We start from the raw sequence: 18,092 nt of genomic DNA, 5'->3' as shown, positions 1-18,092 counted from the left end.
CCCACTTGTCAGTGTAGAAATGTACTCACCTCTCAAAATGCTACCCCAAGAAACATGAAAAGATGTACTTTCTTTTCAACTTTTACAATTAACTGCCATACAAAGCTAGTTATTGAGATGTATTCCTCCAATTACCTCTCTAACACAATCCTATACTTAATTACCAGTCTATTATCAGGTGATATCCATCCTAACCCGGGCCCCCCCACCTCAACCATTACAGACAAGTCCATATTACTTACTTCTTTAAACTCCCAAAGTATAGTTAACAAAATCCCAAACCTCCATGCCTGGCTCATACATAATAAACCTGACATCCTATCCATCTCAGAAACATGGTTAAAACCCCCATATAAAAGACTCTGAAATAATTCCACCAAACTATTCTATCATTAGAAAAGACAGGTCACACAAAAAGGGGGAGGAGTAGCTCTCCTATACTCATCCTCCTTGTCAGTTACTCCATATAACAAACCTACTCCTCAATTTAATAATGCTGAACTACTCTTAACACTACTTCAAGTTAACAAACACAAACACATATGTATAGCTTCCCTCTACATCCCCCCAGGGGATAATATTTCCACACTCGAAGACATCCTCTCCTGGCTCTCCAACAACATTAGCAATGAAACAATTATCTAAGGAGACATGAATATTAATTGGGCCTCCATTCAGTCTCCTACAAACCCACTTAATATCAGCCCCTACAATTTTTCACAGCTAATCAACTGTATAACACGCCCCTCAAAAAACCTCTCTAGCAGCAGTATTCTGGACTGGATTTTAGTCTCTCATCCCCATTATTTCTCTGACAGTGGTACTCTTCCTGACCCTCTTAGTGACCACATACCCATCTTCATGCATCGACTCCCCTTACTCCTACATCGCACCCATAATTATATTACTGTCTGTAACCAAAAAAACCCATCAACCTTTTCTAACTCTCTAAAAGCAATAAACTGGAATTGTCTAAAAACTTTACCTCTAGATAACGCAGTTGCCCACTTCAGCTCAACATTCTTAAAGCTGCTAGACTTCCATACTCTCTTAAAGACAAAGAGAATAAAAATTAAAACTGCCCCTTGGCTTACCAAAAACACACTAGCAGCCATGCGTCACAGAGATAAAGTCAGGGCACACTACCAGAAAAACAGGACCCCCCTCATCCATAATGAATATAAAACACTTAGAAATAAAGTAAAAAAGCTCATCATCTCTGATTGACAAAATTACTTCACCATACTCCAAAACAATAACAAAACAAGTCCTCAGAAATTCTGAAAAGGTATCTCTACTCTACTTAACACCAGCAAACCAGACACCCCCACCCCAGACCCTAATGCCCCTGATACAGACTTAGCTACCCAATTTAACTCTTTTTTCATTGAATCTATTTCCAAATTAACCTCTTCATTCTCTAACACCACATTCTCCAATTCACCCTCATCCTCCCCTACCAACACTTCACCCTGCACTGCTACCACTCCCACACTCTCATCCACTAGCTCTCTACCCTCCACCTCTTCTCCTACTCTCATTTCCTCCTCACATTCTTCACCCCTAACACCCCCGTCCACTCTCCCCACTATTCTTATTAAAACCTATACCCACTTTCAATATAACAAAACTCCTTCTGAAACTGAAGCCATGCGCTAATGCTCCGGATAACATTCTGTCTTACTTTCTTAGCATAGTTGCTGAAGCAATTGCCTACCCCATTAGCATTCGAATCAACCGCTCTATCCAAGAAAGCATAGTTCCCCAAATCTGGAAAAAGGCCTTTGTCATACCTTTACATACTCCTACCACATCTCTTAGATAATCACCTACTAACTCCCACACAACATGGATTCAGACCAAGTCACAGCACTATGACAGCCCTCCTCTCCTTCCTTGAAACTGTTAACAAAGCCTGGGACTCTGGTCTTATTGTTTCTACCCTACTACTTGACCTCTCTAAGGCCTTTGATACTATCTCACACAGCCTGCTTTTAACTAAACTATCAAAACATAACCTATCTCCTTCTTCCTTGAACTGGTTCTCCAGCTATTTATCCAACAGATATCAAGCAGTAAACTGGAAAAAGGCCACCTCCTCATTTCTAAATACCTCAACCGGAGTTCCCCAAGGCTCCATATTGGGTCCCCTCCTCTTTAACATATTTATAAATGATTTCCGCAACTCTATCCCTTTCTCAAACATCATCCAATATGCAGATGATTCAGCTATAATCTGCTCTGCCACATCTATCCCTACACTCCTAAAGCTTACTCAAGATGCCTTTTCAACCACTGAGCAATGGATGAAAAGAAATCACCTAACACTCAATGCCTCTAAAACCAAATTAATGGTATTCACCCCCTCTAAAGTCACCTCTTTCGATATAAACACATTCTCTATTACTAGTCAAAATAACACACCTCTGGAACTGGTGTCAGAGACCAAATTACTTGGGGGTCCAAATTGATAACCAACTCAAATTCAACTCCCATTTACAACTAAATATCAAAAAACCCCATCAAAACCTAGGTATGCTCTATCAGCAAAATCACTACCTTACATCTGCCACTAAAATCACTCTCTCTACTTCCTTTCTTATCCCCTCCTTTCTCTATGGAGTTCCACTTCTAACTAATCTACAGTCCTCTCTGAAAACACAACTTTCTTCATGCTACAACAAAATTGCCAAGTTCCCTACCAGCCATAAGTCCTCCACCCACCACTGTTCCTCTCTCCAACAACTAAAATGGCTAGAACTACCCAAGCATCTCACCTATACTCAACTAACTCTTGCACACAAGCTCATTTTCAACCCCTCCCTCTGTCCCTCCCTATCTTCTGCCTTTAAAATGCACCTACCTGATAGAGTATTAAGGTCTAACAACCAAAATCTATTAGAAGTGTACAAACCAACTCGTCCCCCAGGCAAAAATCTTCTATCGTATGGTCTAGCACGCCTCTGGAACTCCCTACCACCATCTATTCGTATCACCTCTAACCATTTTATTTTCAAAAAGTCCCTTCATTCACATCTAGTATCCCAGTGGGAATGCTCTTGCTCCCACCCCACATAACTAACACTGGCAATTTCCATCTCCCTTTCCTTCTCCTGATTACACCTGCAGTTTCCTTTTATCATTTCTCCTAACTCAGACATTCTTCTTATTATTATTGTATCTGCAAGAATACATTACGCTGTACCTCTTAAGTGTATGATTCCTGATATGTAATTGACTTCTCATTATTTACTTTGCTACATTCCTTCTTTAGTCTGTATCATCTGTAAGTTTCATCACTAGTTTGTATTATTTGTAATGTTTGCTGTATTATTTGTAATTTTTTGCTTGAATCATTTACATTTGTATAACTATCATATAACCTACTGCAACATCGATTGTTTGGAGCTTTTCTCCCCAGGACCCCATTGAAAACGGGTTCATTTTGGCCCAATGGACTATCCTGGTAAACTAACTGCAAATAAATAAATAAATACAAATAAAATAAAAGAATTGTTTGTGAACTGCTATACTGTGAATATTCATTTACTCAGTTCTAAACAGTTTGTGCTTTTTTAGTGTTGATATTAGCACAAGCTGCTCAGAAAAACTGGACACATGTCAGTACTGTGAGTATACTTACCTACATCCTTGGTAGACCCTGCACACACAGGTATATTCTACATTTGGGTAGGGGTGCAGAAGTACAGAGAGTGTAAGTATTATTGTGTGAATTTTATCTTGCTGGACTTACAGGGTTGCTGTGTACATGTTAGTTTATCAAGGCAAGTAATCTATCTGTGTAACTCCCAACTGTGTACCTATCCACATGGTAGCCAGAGAATAGCCTGTTATTTTTTGTCTGTGCATCACACAGGTCTTTTCAGCAATAGAGCAATGGCATTGTTACAGTTGCTTGCTACCAGTACATGGCTACATCCATTTGTATTTCAGTGTTGTATTTGTACATAAGGGTATGCTTCTGAAACTCCTTCCAAAGCTATTTGCACAGTGTGTAACAGCAGAAAGGCTGATATGCCTCTGTGTTTCTGCCTCTGCCAGACCTCTCAAACACTCAGGTACATATTTGAATAGACTCAGGGGAAAGTAAGGAAAAAGTGAGGGACACCTTTAAAATGTTAGTGCCATTAAGTTGAAACATTGAGAGAATCAGAGCATATGAATGAATACACCTTTTCTGAAGTAAAAGAAGTGTCTAACTCTTAATTATTGTCATTATTCATTAAGTGTAATTCACCAACTTTCTGGCCAAAGTCATTGTTTTACTAAGGATTCAGAGGGACAGAGCTAAAATTTGTGTCAACATCAGGGACATCCCTGACAATTAGGGACAGTTGGAAGGTATGGCCTCTGCTCTAAACAGATATGCCAGTGTTTGCCCTGCTGTGATACTGTGTGGTGTTGTAAAGTGATGTTGTAACATTATTTCCTGCTAGAATGGCTACTTCTCTTATCACAGTCATGTAATGTAATCCCACAACAACTGTCAGTAAAGATCCACAGAACAAGATGTGTGGTATGGCGTTCCTATTTTTCCTTTACATTCACTCATTCTGATGCATGATATATTTATTTCAGCACCAACTTGTATATCTACTATGGCTTAGTGGTACTTCATGTTGTGTAGTGTATATAAGGTCTGGGGTTCGAGACTGTTTTATTTTGCTCCTGAGCAGAACAAGGGCCCTCACATACAGAGTGGCTAAGGCACTTTTAAGCAGTTGTAAGCAGGTTTGCGCAGGTTTGTGCGATGCTTAGCAATGCTTAGCTAAGCACAAACAAGCGCACACTCACACAAACCCGCTAACTACTGCTTAATGGTGCTTACTCCCACTAACCCCCGCACTCATTTCTTTGAAAGAAAAGAAAAATGGGGAGATAGGAAAGTGGTGAAAAAGGGGCACAAACAGGGAAAGACAGTATGGAAAGTAGCTCAGGATGTGCAGGATGGGTGTAGGGAAGGTCCATAGTTGCCCATTTCTTTAACAGCAACAGCTGTGCATATGGAATAAATTTGGAGGTAGATATGAAACCTTCAACCCCTGAGAGGGGGTGAACTCAACAAAGTATGTTGTAATGCCAATTAAATTACATTGTATGTGTCCAGTGGACATGTGTGCAAAATGGGCAACTATGTATGGGGCATAATTATTTTTTGGGGAGCAGATTGCCCTTTTTTCAGGTGACAGTGGAATGTGGGGTAGGGGAAGTAGGTATATTTGGGGAGGTAGGTTGGGGAGGTAAACAGACAAGACAAACAAGATGCATACAGGGGCGGTATATGACACATGTGGTGGGTGAACACCTTTGACTGGGAGGGATGTTTGGAAATCGCAAGCCCATGAGCCCACAGATGGAAACAGTGGGACTAAGGTCCCCACCCATGGGCAGCCACCACTGCACCTTCACAGCCCAGAGGGTGGCTGTGTAGAAGGGGCAGGCTGACCCGGGAGTTGTGCCACTCATGCCTCAAGCTGGCATAGAGGTTTTGCAAACGAACGTTCAATCTCTCTATGCACCACAGCCCGGACCGTTCGAAGGGTGATAGGTTGACCTACTCTTCCCACGCTTGCATGGGGGGCCAAGCCCCATCCCCTGCAGTGCTTCCACCCAAAGGCCAATGGAGGAGAAGGTCCCAGGCTGGGCACCGGACCTGCTGGTGCCAGGTGCCATGGCCAGCTGAGGTGGGACAGGTGGGTCCGCTGGGACTGGCCTTCCCATACGAACTATGTTTTGTAGGGTTTAATAAAGATATGGGTTAGTAACAGTCAAGCATTCCCAATTAGTTATAACAGCATGCAGAAGTATTCCCATTAACCCAACACACCAGATTTTCAACAGTTGAAAAGCAAGCATAACACATGCATATATAGAACAATAGTGGACATTACAACAGCATGCAGGTTGAATTGATGACAACAGGCCACCAATATTGTGGTGTTTTAACAAGGCACATGCATAGAAATAAATGCAATTATTTATAAAACAATAGGACATATGTCCCAACAAATGTTTTGAGATTAGACATACCGACTGAGGTGTGGAATTGCATTTTTTATGCACATACAGTAGGGTGGAAAAGGATAGCTCAATTAACAACTTATATATCCTTCTAGTTTTCACTACATTCCTATTAACTGCAGTTATATGTCCCTTACATGTATTATTACACTACCCAATGTTTATTTATTTATTTATTATCAGTTTGATTACCGGGGAAGTCCACTGGGCCAAGAAGTGCCCATTTTCAGTGGAGGCCTGGGGAAAAAGCTCCATAAATAATTTAATACATATAGGATACAAAATGTAGGATAAAGGTTGCAAAGTGAAATACCATACAATGCAGGTTTGCAAAATATAAATAAAGGTTACAATGTGAAAATACAAGAGTTGGATTCAAACATTTGAGACATAGTATACATTATGAGACGGTTTAACAACTTGACTGCAGAGGGTTTTTATTTTTTTTATTTTTTTTTTTTTAAACAATATTTACATGTTAGGAGTCAGTTAAAATCTGCTGGTTCTAGATCCTTAGATAAAATAGAAAATAAAGAGAGTGTAGTGGAGAGGGGGTAGAGGGGAGCTTAGTGGGGAGTCCCTAGGATTTATGTGGGGTGAAAGCAGGAGCATTTCCATTTAGAAGATAGGTGAAGAAAAAGTTGACTCTTGAAGGATTCAATGTTGGGCATAGTCCTGAGGGAAGGAGGCAGAGAGTTCCATTTTCTACCTAGAGAGAAGGATAGTAAAAGCTGGCCAGCGGGTCGCTTGGGTTTGGGAATGGAGATTAGGTTTTGGTGCTCAGATCTCAGTGACCTGTTAGGGATGTATGGAGGAAGGGTGTCCTTTAATGCTGGGCATTTGTCTGGGGAGAAAATTAGTTTGTGAGCGGTGATTAGTTGAAGATAGTCTAGGTGGTTAGGGAGTTCAAACCAGTTCAGAGAGTGTAGGCTGAGGCAGTGGTGAGTTGATGTTTTGGATTTAGTTGCAAATTTAGAGATCTTATTATATAGCAAGCTTCGAGCTTAGAGGTGTAGGTGGCTGATAAATAGGTTAGTAGAGGGGCTCCATATAGGAGGGAAGGGAGCCGGTAGGTGATTGCCAAGGTATTTTTAGTGGAGTTGGAAAGGAAATGATTGTTCCTATATAGCATACCTAGCTTTTGGTGGGTTTTCTTTATGTTTTTTTGAATGTGGAGATCAAATTTGAGGTATTCATCTATGGTAATGCCAAGGAGTTTTGCAGAGGGAACCACTTCAATGGCAGTGTTAGTTTGGCTTAGGACATTAAAATTCTTTTTGTCCAAAGAGGAAGTCTTGGAAGGGAGAAAATTTAGTATTGTGGATTTATTGGATTTGAGAGAAAGGTGATTTTGGTGCATCCAGTTTTCTGTGGTGGTGAAGGCTAATTGGGTTTTGGTCAGTAGTTCAGGAAAGTTTGGGGCAGAACAGATCAAGGTAGAGTCATCAGCATATTGGATGACTGTGGTGTCAGGGACGAAGGTGTGAAGGTTATTTATAAAGATGTTGAAAAGCATGGGTCCAAGTATAGATCCCTGAGGAACGCCAGTAGGTGTAGGCAGGAAGGAAGAGAAAGAGTTTTTCCATTTGACTGCTTGAGATCTATCAGAAAGATAACTGGAGAACCAGAGGTTTTGCAACAGAATGAACCAGAAGGAAAGTGCATGTCCTTATATTGTGCAATTGGATTTTGCTACATCGTTATATACATGAGCTGTATCTTACATACAAACTGTCCAAGATGCAGATGTTACTGCTACATATTTTGAGAGTTGCTCACATACACTAGTGCTAAGATGGTACACTGACAGCTTTACTTTCATATAATTATCTAGATATGTTCAAGTGAAAGTATCAGTTATATGTTAACAGCTCCCTACATTTTTGGCAGCACACTGACATTTCTGGGGAACACAGTACCAAGCTACTCATGTGCTGGATTAACCTGTACATGCTGGGCATGAACCAACAGTTGAGGGCTGTAAATATGCATAAAAGCTACTGGCACTCCCTTCATCCACGTTATATGGGCCTACCCAAGTGTGGGTTAACACTGCTTAATACAACAGTACTATTTGTAAAATGCAACAATACAACAGCATATCAAAGAAAATGACACAGACACACTGCAGGAATTATACTTTTATTAAAGGATAATTACACTTTATTTATTGGGTTAAAACACTTTTTGAAGGCTCTCTCATTTATTTTATATAACAATAAATGCAGAATAATTACTAACCTGCCTGATGACGCAGCCTTTGCAACCTATCTTCATGGGCTTGCTGATTCATAGCCTGGACACCTGCAGCTGTGAAGGAAATGCAGTGATACTGAGACATACCTATCCATAGTATAGACAAGCATAGCAATTATTAACTACTTAATAGAATGGCTACTTACTCAGTACTGGGGCATTAGGCATCACACGGGACTCCTGGATCCACTGGTCCAGTTGATCCTCCTTACGTCGCTTCAGGTCAGAGTAATGGTGCCTGACCTGCTCACCAGTTTGAGGAACGCTAGTGGCACTGGTGAGATCATGAGCTAGACTGCTCCAGGCCTTCGTTTTATATTGGGTGGCCTGGTACTGGTCCCGCAGGAGTCTTTCCTCATGACTGTGGCAATGAGCCAAACCATTACTTTGGTCTCCTCAATGCCCCAGCGTTGCACTCAAAATCGAGTGCCTTCTCCAACACCGGCCATGCTGACTGCAGAAGGGAGCTACAACCAGTTATGGCAAGTATTCCCGCCTGTGGAGCTTAAATATGCCTCATTTCCCACACTTATTTGCGATTGACCAGTTTTGAAAAAATTCAGCTGTAGGCATACCTGCTTAGCTGATGTTAACAATGTTTAATATTCCTTTGATAGATATGTGTCTGTTGAAAGTGCATGGTTATGATATGCTGTCATGGCTTAGTGGTTATGTACTGTGAGTATAGTGCACAGTATCCTGAGTTTGAGCCCTGTCACTCCTTTTTATTTTCCTACTGGCCAGACCTGAATGGTTAAGGTACAGTAAAGGAGGTGTGGCCGTGTTTAGCCGACTTTGCTCAACTTTGCCCAATGTTGCCCAATGTTGCTCGATGCTCCTGACGTTGCGCTGGTTAGCGCGGTGCGCAGCTACGCGCAAATATGTTGTAGTTGCACTGGTTGGCATGGTGTGCAGCTACGTGCAAAGACATTGCACTTGTTAATGCCCTGCTCAGCTATGAGCAATTGGTTTTAAATATGCTAAATACTGCTAAATTGTGCAGTGCTTTATATTGCTTAAAAATAAGTTACTCATGCCTCAGAATGCATAACCATTTCACCTTCATATATATATATATATATATATATATATATATATATATATATATATATATATATATATAAAATTTGTTCACTACTACATGTAACATTTGAATGCTTTTTACAAAACTTATACATGATAAATGTCAGGAAATATTTTTGTATACAGATTTCCAACACAAAATGGAACGTGCAGTAGTGGGACTTAAACCGGGAATGCCTCCTCTTTGTGCGAAGGCTCTAACCACTACGCTATCACGCTTAATTTGCACATTTTTTTCGTATTATCCTCTTTGGTGTCTAAGCTGCTAACTGTAGCTAAGCAATGGGCAATCCCGCATAAACGTGCAAATACTGGCAGCTATATCGGAAATAAAACAAAAAAAAAAATACATTTCTTTTAATTTTTTAATTTGTACAAGGTTTAACATATGGGGGAGTGTAGTTTTACAATGTGCACATGTGAGTGGACTCACTTATGTAACTCAACATTTCTTGGGTTTTGTCAGTGCAGGGGCATGGATATTTGCACTGCTCGGCAGTCCGACATTCCCCCTACACTCGTCCACGCTCTGTGTAAGCTTTGGAGTTGAGGCAGCACACCCTCATTAATATGCATGGCACACTGCTGTCATACTCTTAGACTGGCATTTCTGTGTAAGACTAAACTAGTCTTACACAGAAGATTAGTAAATCCTGGGGCAAGTTATAGTGTAGAAAAGACAAAATGCTGTTCGGATGTTAAATTGCACAGACAAGGACACATTGAAATTGTTGGTTAAATTAATGATATAAGTAGTTAAGAAGTTTTCTTCCCATCACAATCCATATAGACAAATTGTTAAGGGCCTTACAATGTTTTGGAAACAACACAACTTATTCTATATACTAATAAAACAGTCATTATAAGATACATTAATTTCATTGACATTTCTACCATTACAAAATGTTATGCGAGACTCTGAAACAAATAAGATTTTCCTCAACAGATATACTTCCCTTTAAGATTTCTAGCACATGAGAAAGCATTCAGCAACCAGAAAGAGATATAAATGACAAAACAAGTTTGTCAGGATAAATTTAAGACCGGTTACCCTTTGAAGATAGGTATATGAAGGGAAATCCCACCGATAACATTTCTAACTCTAACAGGAAAGAACTGTTTTTATGAAACTATGAAACTTGAAAAAAATCCATCTATGCTTTTATGTAGTTTATTCCTGATTTTACTACTTTGGTGTCCTAGTTAGAGGTGTTTCCCTAAATCATATTATTGTTCATGGTAACAGAAAGGTTTTTATACAGCACACAATGTGAGACAAATAAAACAAAAAAGAAAGATGAAAAGTAATGAGTCTGCTTAAACAAGTTAAGTCCTTCAGGAAGACCAGCTGTAACCTCCAACTAAAAGTGAAGGTTGATATTTTACAGAGTAAAATGTAAATATACATGAAAACTCAGTTTACCATGAGGGTAGTACTAAAGGAAGGAGGATGATTATGTCAGAAGAAAGGATATATAATAGAGTACTGAATGAAGGGAAAAAAATGAGTGAACAGCACAAGAATTCTGTAAGCAGAGGAACAGATCAGAATAGGTTACATAGACTGAAGTGGCTGGCTAGGCCAATACAAGCAAAACAGAGTTGGAAAGGAAAGGAAAGTTCCTTTATGAGTAGAAAGATGCGGCTGCAGAAAGGGAATATGCAGGCTGGAGAAGAAGAGCAACAAAGGGCTGAGTGGGGTGTTCGGAGGAGAGTCCAGGATTTTTCTTGACATTTTGCAGTAAAAGAGAGTATGTGGTATGCAAGATAATGATGGAGTTTTACAGGAGGAAGAAAAAGACAGACAGACAGAGGCAGGAAAGAAGAGTACAAATGAAAGAGAGAAAACAAGTCAGCCTAAGGAAAATTAGGAGGAGGACAGGAAAGAAAGTGACTTCAACATGGGTAGTCAGAAGAGGCCAATCAAGCGAGATAATTGACAGGAGTACAGCAAAAAAACACATAGGATGAGGGAAATACAGAAGACAAATAGGTAGGTCAGTGTCAAAGGATTTATTTGTGGTTATCAGTAATTGATATTACATAAGAAGTATAGTGTTTCTACAGTAAGGGAAATAAACCACTGGTCATACACCTGGCACTTAAAATTGTTTACTACTTTTGAATACATTAATGCATTTTAATACTCTGCTGCTAATAGGATGTAAAGTGACATGGACATAATGTTGTAGCTAAGAAAACATGTAGTTATCTATTACTAAATATTTATCATATCTTCAAAGGACAATGTGACAATAAATCTTTCACGAGGTGAAAAATTATTTGAGGCAACAGGTGTAAATTCAGGATTACATGCCTAGTAAAAATCAACCCATCAGCTGACTAACTGCTGGTAAATTTTGAATCATCAAAAGAGGAAATAGCCAGCTGCACAACCAGATAGGTGGATAATTAACAAAAAAGCATGTATTTCTTACTAAACATTGGAAGGAATAAAAACAGTCCTATACATAACAATTTTTTACAAAAATCAAGAAATCTGTCACATTAGATAATTTTCTAAAACCCACTTAATCCTATTTACTGTTGTAGGAAAGGGAAGCATTACACATGCAAACACACACACACACACACACACACACACACACACACACAAACATACACATATGTACATGCTCACAAATACACACAGGAAAGTGCACACCTTTGCCCAGTTGTGACTATAGTCAGTTTACCCATGGACTTACCTTTAGGATGTAGGAAGAAACCAAGAACTCCATCAAAAGACCACATGGATAGTCACAAGAAAGGACATGTGTAAGAAGAGAACTAACAACCGGGGAGGTCTGAGATTGGTATAATAGTTAACATGTTTATCTGACAGACGCAAAGTACACAGTATAATTTTCATCTTTGAAAGGCAAGTAGTCTAGGCTTAAAATGTCCCACAAGGGCAGCAGGCCTTATGTGTACTGACAAACCTAAGAAACTTTACACTGAGGCAGTAGACTGTATTAATTTCACTTTCCCTGTTTTTAACAGTTTTACTAAATGATGTTGTTCAGTTTTGCAAGTTTTTTCTTGAGAGGCAGAAGATAGGACTGCTGTCTTCTTTTAGTTGAAAGTGCTGCTGAATATCACTATGAGATAAAGGACAAGAAATAATGGTGTAGTATTATGGTCCAGATTTTGAAAGGGTTGTGGTGTCACTGATGAGGCCCTCTAGTGTGATGTAACTCTTCTCTATTCCCTTTACTATCTTGTCCTCCATATACTGATATACAGGGGGCACATTATAAAGCAGAACAAAAGAGGACTATTCTGGGAATTTAAACCATAATTGCTACACTATACCAAGAACAGGTAAAGAGGTTCAAAAACATTGTATTTTAGTGAATCATATTACTCATCCCTGGGATAGTATGATGCTTGACATGCCAGGATCTCTGAATTGCCACTAACATAGTATGAACTGCCCCACACCAAATGTACCACCAGTAAGTCAGCCGTACGAAGGCAGGGAATCAACAGGTGGCATGTGACGTGTACTTCCAAGTGTAATATACCTGAACATATATAGGATTCCGGCTGGTGGATATCATAGCTCTCCATGTATGCTTCTAGCATTATCACAGGCATATGAGCATTCACAATTTGATGCATAAAGATCTACTGCTGTCATACATGTGGACCTCACAGCTGCAATATTATATCCCATTGATGATAATAACTTAAAAAGAAACATTTTCATTGGTATGCTGCTCAAGTTAGCCTTACCCAAAATGTCAGAATGGACATTGCAAGATTTGTTTTGGAATTCATTTAGAACATGTGGGATTTGTTATAATATATACTGCATGGAAAAGTTGTAGGTCCTCTTTCATGATCACCTATGTTTAAGTAAGCTGCGAAAGCTTGTGGTGGTGTGGTACCTGAAATGCAGTCATATGGAATCTAACCCAAAAACAGCACAAAGAAGAAAACTGAAAAAAAAAAATCCCTTATGTACTCATGGGTTTGAGCCTACTTTGAGAGTAACATTATTTGTCACTGCTTCTTCTCCACTTTTTTCAGTGTGCCACTATAAAAGCTGAGTAACTGTTTAGCAAACATTGCCTGTGAAGTACTGGCCTTAACAAGAAAAACGATGATATGTAAACATTTTATCAGGTTGACTTTGTCTCCATAGGGAAGTCATTCAGGACATAGGCTTCAGCAAAGAGTGAAATAGGTAGTGGTAGATGTCCTGAAAAAGCTGCATTTCTACAAAGGGTAAAATAAATATTCAAATGAATAGTTATTTTAAAGTTAAAAAATTATGATCAAGAAGTATGGGGAAAAAAAGACTCCTGCAGGAAGTGACTGAACATTCTTGAAAACATTACATCTTTTACTACTGTTAGACATATGTAAGTAGGAACTGAGGGAAACATCTTGTAAACACTAAGGAAATATTTATCTTTGCTCTGCTTAACTGAATGGCACTTCTCTCTGTTGACAGTGTAATCAACATACTTCCATGGACAACTATAAAAGAGATTCTTAAAATGAAACAGTTTTATATAATTTAAAGCCAGCAGCGACTTATTTTTGCAGTGTATATATATATATATATATATATATATATATATATATATATATAAATCTTTGAAAAATGTTAAAGTAAGTAAAAGAAGTAAAATAAAAAGACTGTCAAAAACAAATAAACATATCTAATAGATTTCAAACAAAGCAAATCTAAATACAATCCCAGACTTACACATAAATTAATGATCTGTTTTACTAAGCAATTATTAGTAATATAATCTGAAAAACAACACAAAATATTGGAAGGACTCACTCAAATAATGTAGCTGTATTGCTAGTAACCAAAAAACAAAAGTAGAGATGTCAGGTAAGGAAACATTGTTAAGTCTGTTGCCTGAAACAACACTTCTTTGGAAATAAGAAATTGCCTAAAAAAATTAAACTGTTTTATAGACTGGGATTCCTCAAGGTATCACAGTGTGTTCACCTCTGTGCACACATCATGGTACATTTCTCTAATTCAGCAACTGGCCTAACATAGTGCTGCATGGTGCTCTAACATGAAAAGCCATGCTAAATGCTAATGTGGCATTCCAAGGAGGAGAGGCATATGCTAATTAGGCATGCATGTTTTCTCCCCGAAACACCTTCAGGAAGGCATTTATACAATGAGTGATTAAAAAAAATCACTCATCTTTGTTGATTAGCATGGCTGTCCCCATCCCATTGCCATAATGTACAAGATCAAAATGCCCTTTAATAAATTCCTAGGATAGACTTAACTAATCATTAAACAGTAAACCAACTGAACTCAGAGATGTATTATTTTAATATTCAAAAATGGCTTATTTCTGACTGATTCACTCCAGATAGGATACTGAAAAAACCCACAGCTAAAGTTCTAACCAATATTTTCTTTCCTCTCTTTTGACCTCATAATCAATTCCCTTTTATTCAACACCTGAAATCAAAACATATTAAATGCACTAAATCCACTTGCTTAAATGCTGCTTTGGCAACTACTTCTTTCTAATATATGGCAAATAAATAATATTCTGACTTTAAATGTATTCTTGATTTTCGTGGTGCAGAATGCTGCAACAATTATTGCATTAAATAAACTATACCTTGACTTTTACAATACACATATGTAAAGTGCCTCATCATAAGATGCCTTAAACCATAAATAAGCTTATCAACAGGAAAGACTGTGCTGTTAAACTTTTAGATGTGTCTGATCATGCAATACTGACTGTATGCCTATCCTAACAAGGTAATGATGTCCAGTCAAAATTTTAATGTATTCACCTCTTTTATAGATATACTAAGATCTAAGCTCATCTACTGCCAGCATCCCTTGTATGGCTACCACCCCTCAGATGGTCCAGGGAAGTAAATACCGTGGGAAGAAATAGCCAGGGAGTTGTTATGGCTAGGCTTGTATAGGCCCTAGGGCCGATAGCCTAGTAAGAACCTATGAACCTATGAAATGCATATCTGCTTAGATTTTCAAAGATAAGAGGTTCTGACTCACCTGGTTTATGCAAGGTGCCTCCCACGTTGAATTATTTACATTCTTTCTGTAGTGCTTCTGAGAAAAATTGCACATTTAAAAGGCAATCTGTCAGAATCTCATCTTAAAAAGTTATTTTTCTATATCTTATTATTACATTATTTTTTGCATAAGCCTACCTTCATTAGTAGGGAGACTAGACTGGAGACACTTGTGTGATTTTGCTATAAATTTAACATTATAACCAGGATACTTGATGGACATCTCTAAGTATATGTTCACCCAGTCACTTTTCATAAACAGTCTTATTTCCAACCTTCATGTGTTAGCCAGCTTGTATGTCTTCATAGCCAAAAGTTGAAATAGAACAACATCAGAATACACAGCTTGTTCTACAATTAAAGTTATGCGGCTCAAAGAGAAGATATTTTTTAAACAAAAATGAAAGTATAAATGAATGCCATATAGTAAAAAGCACAGAGCAGAAAATGGAGCAGAACAAAGAAGGAAATAATATATGTACTCCCTTCACATTCAACGTGGTTACAAAAGTTTATCCATTCTCTTATATCATACTGAGTTACAAGCATGTTCTTTTCTTCTTAACAAGTACAACATTATTCATTTAGTATACTAAATCAGTCTCTGTGTAATGTACGCACTAATTTCACATAAATCTGATTAAATCATATTAGTTATTACAGAGTATTTCTTTCTTAGTGGAGCTATGAGTTATGTCTAAGAACAGAAAAGCCACAATAAAATTACAGATAAGAGAGGTTTAGTTGACTTCTTTGTATTATTTCTTTTTTCATTACATTTATTTCTACAGTAAATTCATATATTAGAAGAGAGATGCTACTAGATGTTTTATATATCTGTGATATTTTTTCTAAGTAAATCCATCTGTGAAAAAAACACTTTATAAATAAACAGTTGTATAGAATACATTTACAACTATTATTTTACTGTTCTTACAGAGGTTCGTCCTTCACTGATGTCATTGTTGCTATATGTGTAATATTTGCCATGTCCTTCATCCCAGCAAGCTTTGTGCTGTTTCTCATCCAGGAGAGGATCACAAAGGCCAAACATCTGCAGTTTGTCAGTGGTGTGAATCCAGTGGTTTACTGGTTAGCCAATTTTGCCTGGGATATGGTAAGTGGAGTAAAACATGCATCTTTTGTATTAGAATAACCTTGTGTTGAATGTAGAGGTACCAGCTGTAGTAGAAAAAAAACATTTTTTGGTAGCTTTATTAAGGGATATGCCTGGAAAGTAGCAATAGTACTTAAACAGTTTTCTAGAAATATACATATTATCAGTAGAAATAAAAGCTATGCTTTTGTTGGTTTGTGTCAGGAAATCTGACAGCAGACACAATTTATATAAGACTACCAGTGACACATTATAACTGCTTTTACAGACTTTTCTTCTGGCTTTCAACTACATGTAACAATTCTGTACAATCTGCTCATCAGAATCTAAATTATGAGACTAATCGTCTAAATTTCAAAAGTATGTGTCAAGCCTTCTGTGGATTTAATAGGTATTTCATTACATATTACCTTTTTCACAATTTCCAAATGAAGTTTTATTCACTTGCTGTTAGTTATATCAGTGCTAGCTGAAAAAAATATAATAGGCTCATTCAAAATAATTAGCTGATCTTAGCTGCAGATGTTTCTTGTACATCAGACAGCTGACAATTTAGGATCTGGACTACATATATCTCAAATAATAACATATGATGGCTTTAGTTTAACCTTAGACTATATAAATAGACAGCATTACGTAAGATTTACTTAAATAATTTGCATTTGTTTATCATATTGATCACTGCTGTAGTAGTCATAACTATATGGGTATCCTACATAAAATACAACAGCTGGCCCACTTCTAAAGGTCAGATTATCTTCTACACACCCAAACCATTAGTCATCTGGAGCTGAGCTAACTAAAAGTAAGGTTTGGGTGCCAAGCCCTTCTAAGCTTTTTTGATTCCCTCTGTGGGCTGTCAAGGCTTGATGGTTGGCTAAGGCTGTTCCATTGTTGACCAGATAAGTTCCATTTGAGAAACAACCTTCCACATCTACTTTTTTTGTTGTTTAGTATTACTTTATAGGTTACAAAAGTCCTTTTGAACTAGGGAAAATTCTTTTTATTGACTGTCTTACAACTTCTATACACTTATAAATGGGAGAGTACTTTTTTAATTGACAGCTTAAATGTTATTTAAAAGTGTTTAAAACTACTTTTTTGAGGAAAGGCTATATTTATTTTACTTTTGGGGATGGCAAGGTATACTGAAGAACTTATTACTGTGTTTTCACCTTAAAAATTTTACTTTTACATAGTTGCAAATTTTACTGGCCACTTGGTTCGGTCTTCTTTTATCCATAAAAAGAAAACACATTGTTAAAGCAGATTTTGTCACAAGACCTGGCAAGAATTTCTCCTCAGTCACAAATAGATGAATCTGCAGCTGTTGGGTTCCCTTCAGTGGACGAGAGAGCAGCACTTGTGTCTGTATTGAGAGAAGGGGCAGGATGTGTGCTTCTGCTTAGTGAGAATGTAGTACTCTTTCCTAGGAAAGCTGTAGTTGCAGTTTTAGGTCTGTTTCTTTAGAATTTTTGTCAAAAACCAGAAATCAACATGTTTCTTTAGACAGGAGTTATTTTCCGGGCTTAGCCAGCTTCTTGTAAAGGCT

The 18,092-nt window shown here is 38.0% G+C and overlaps 1 protein-coding gene across 1 annotated transcript in view; it reads left to right on the top strand.

Annotated features, from left to right (window-relative positions):
* LOC122792759 (phospholipid-transporting ATPase ABCA1-like) overlaps positions 1-18,092 on the top strand; it is a 2,266,772-nt gene that overhangs the window by 1,727,951 nt on the left and 520,729 nt on the right. Inside the window, exon 35 of the mRNA XM_044060333.1 lies at positions 16,363-16,540. Within this exon, the coding sequence (XP_043916268.1) occupies positions 16,363-16,540 (178 nt within the window). The remainder of the gene's footprint in view (positions 1-16,362; positions 16,541-18,092) is intronic.

Source organism: Protopterus annectens, chromosome 2.part0, assembly GCF_019279795.1.
Source record: "Protopterus annectens isolate FY-2018-M chromosome 2.part0, PAN1.0, whole genome shotgun sequence".
Taxonomy (NCBI): Eukaryota; Metazoa; Chordata; order Ceratodontiformes; family Protopteridae; genus Protopterus; species Protopterus annectens.
The sequence above is the reverse complement of the archived record's forward strand: the minus strand, read 5'-3'. Positions and strand labels throughout refer to the sequence as shown.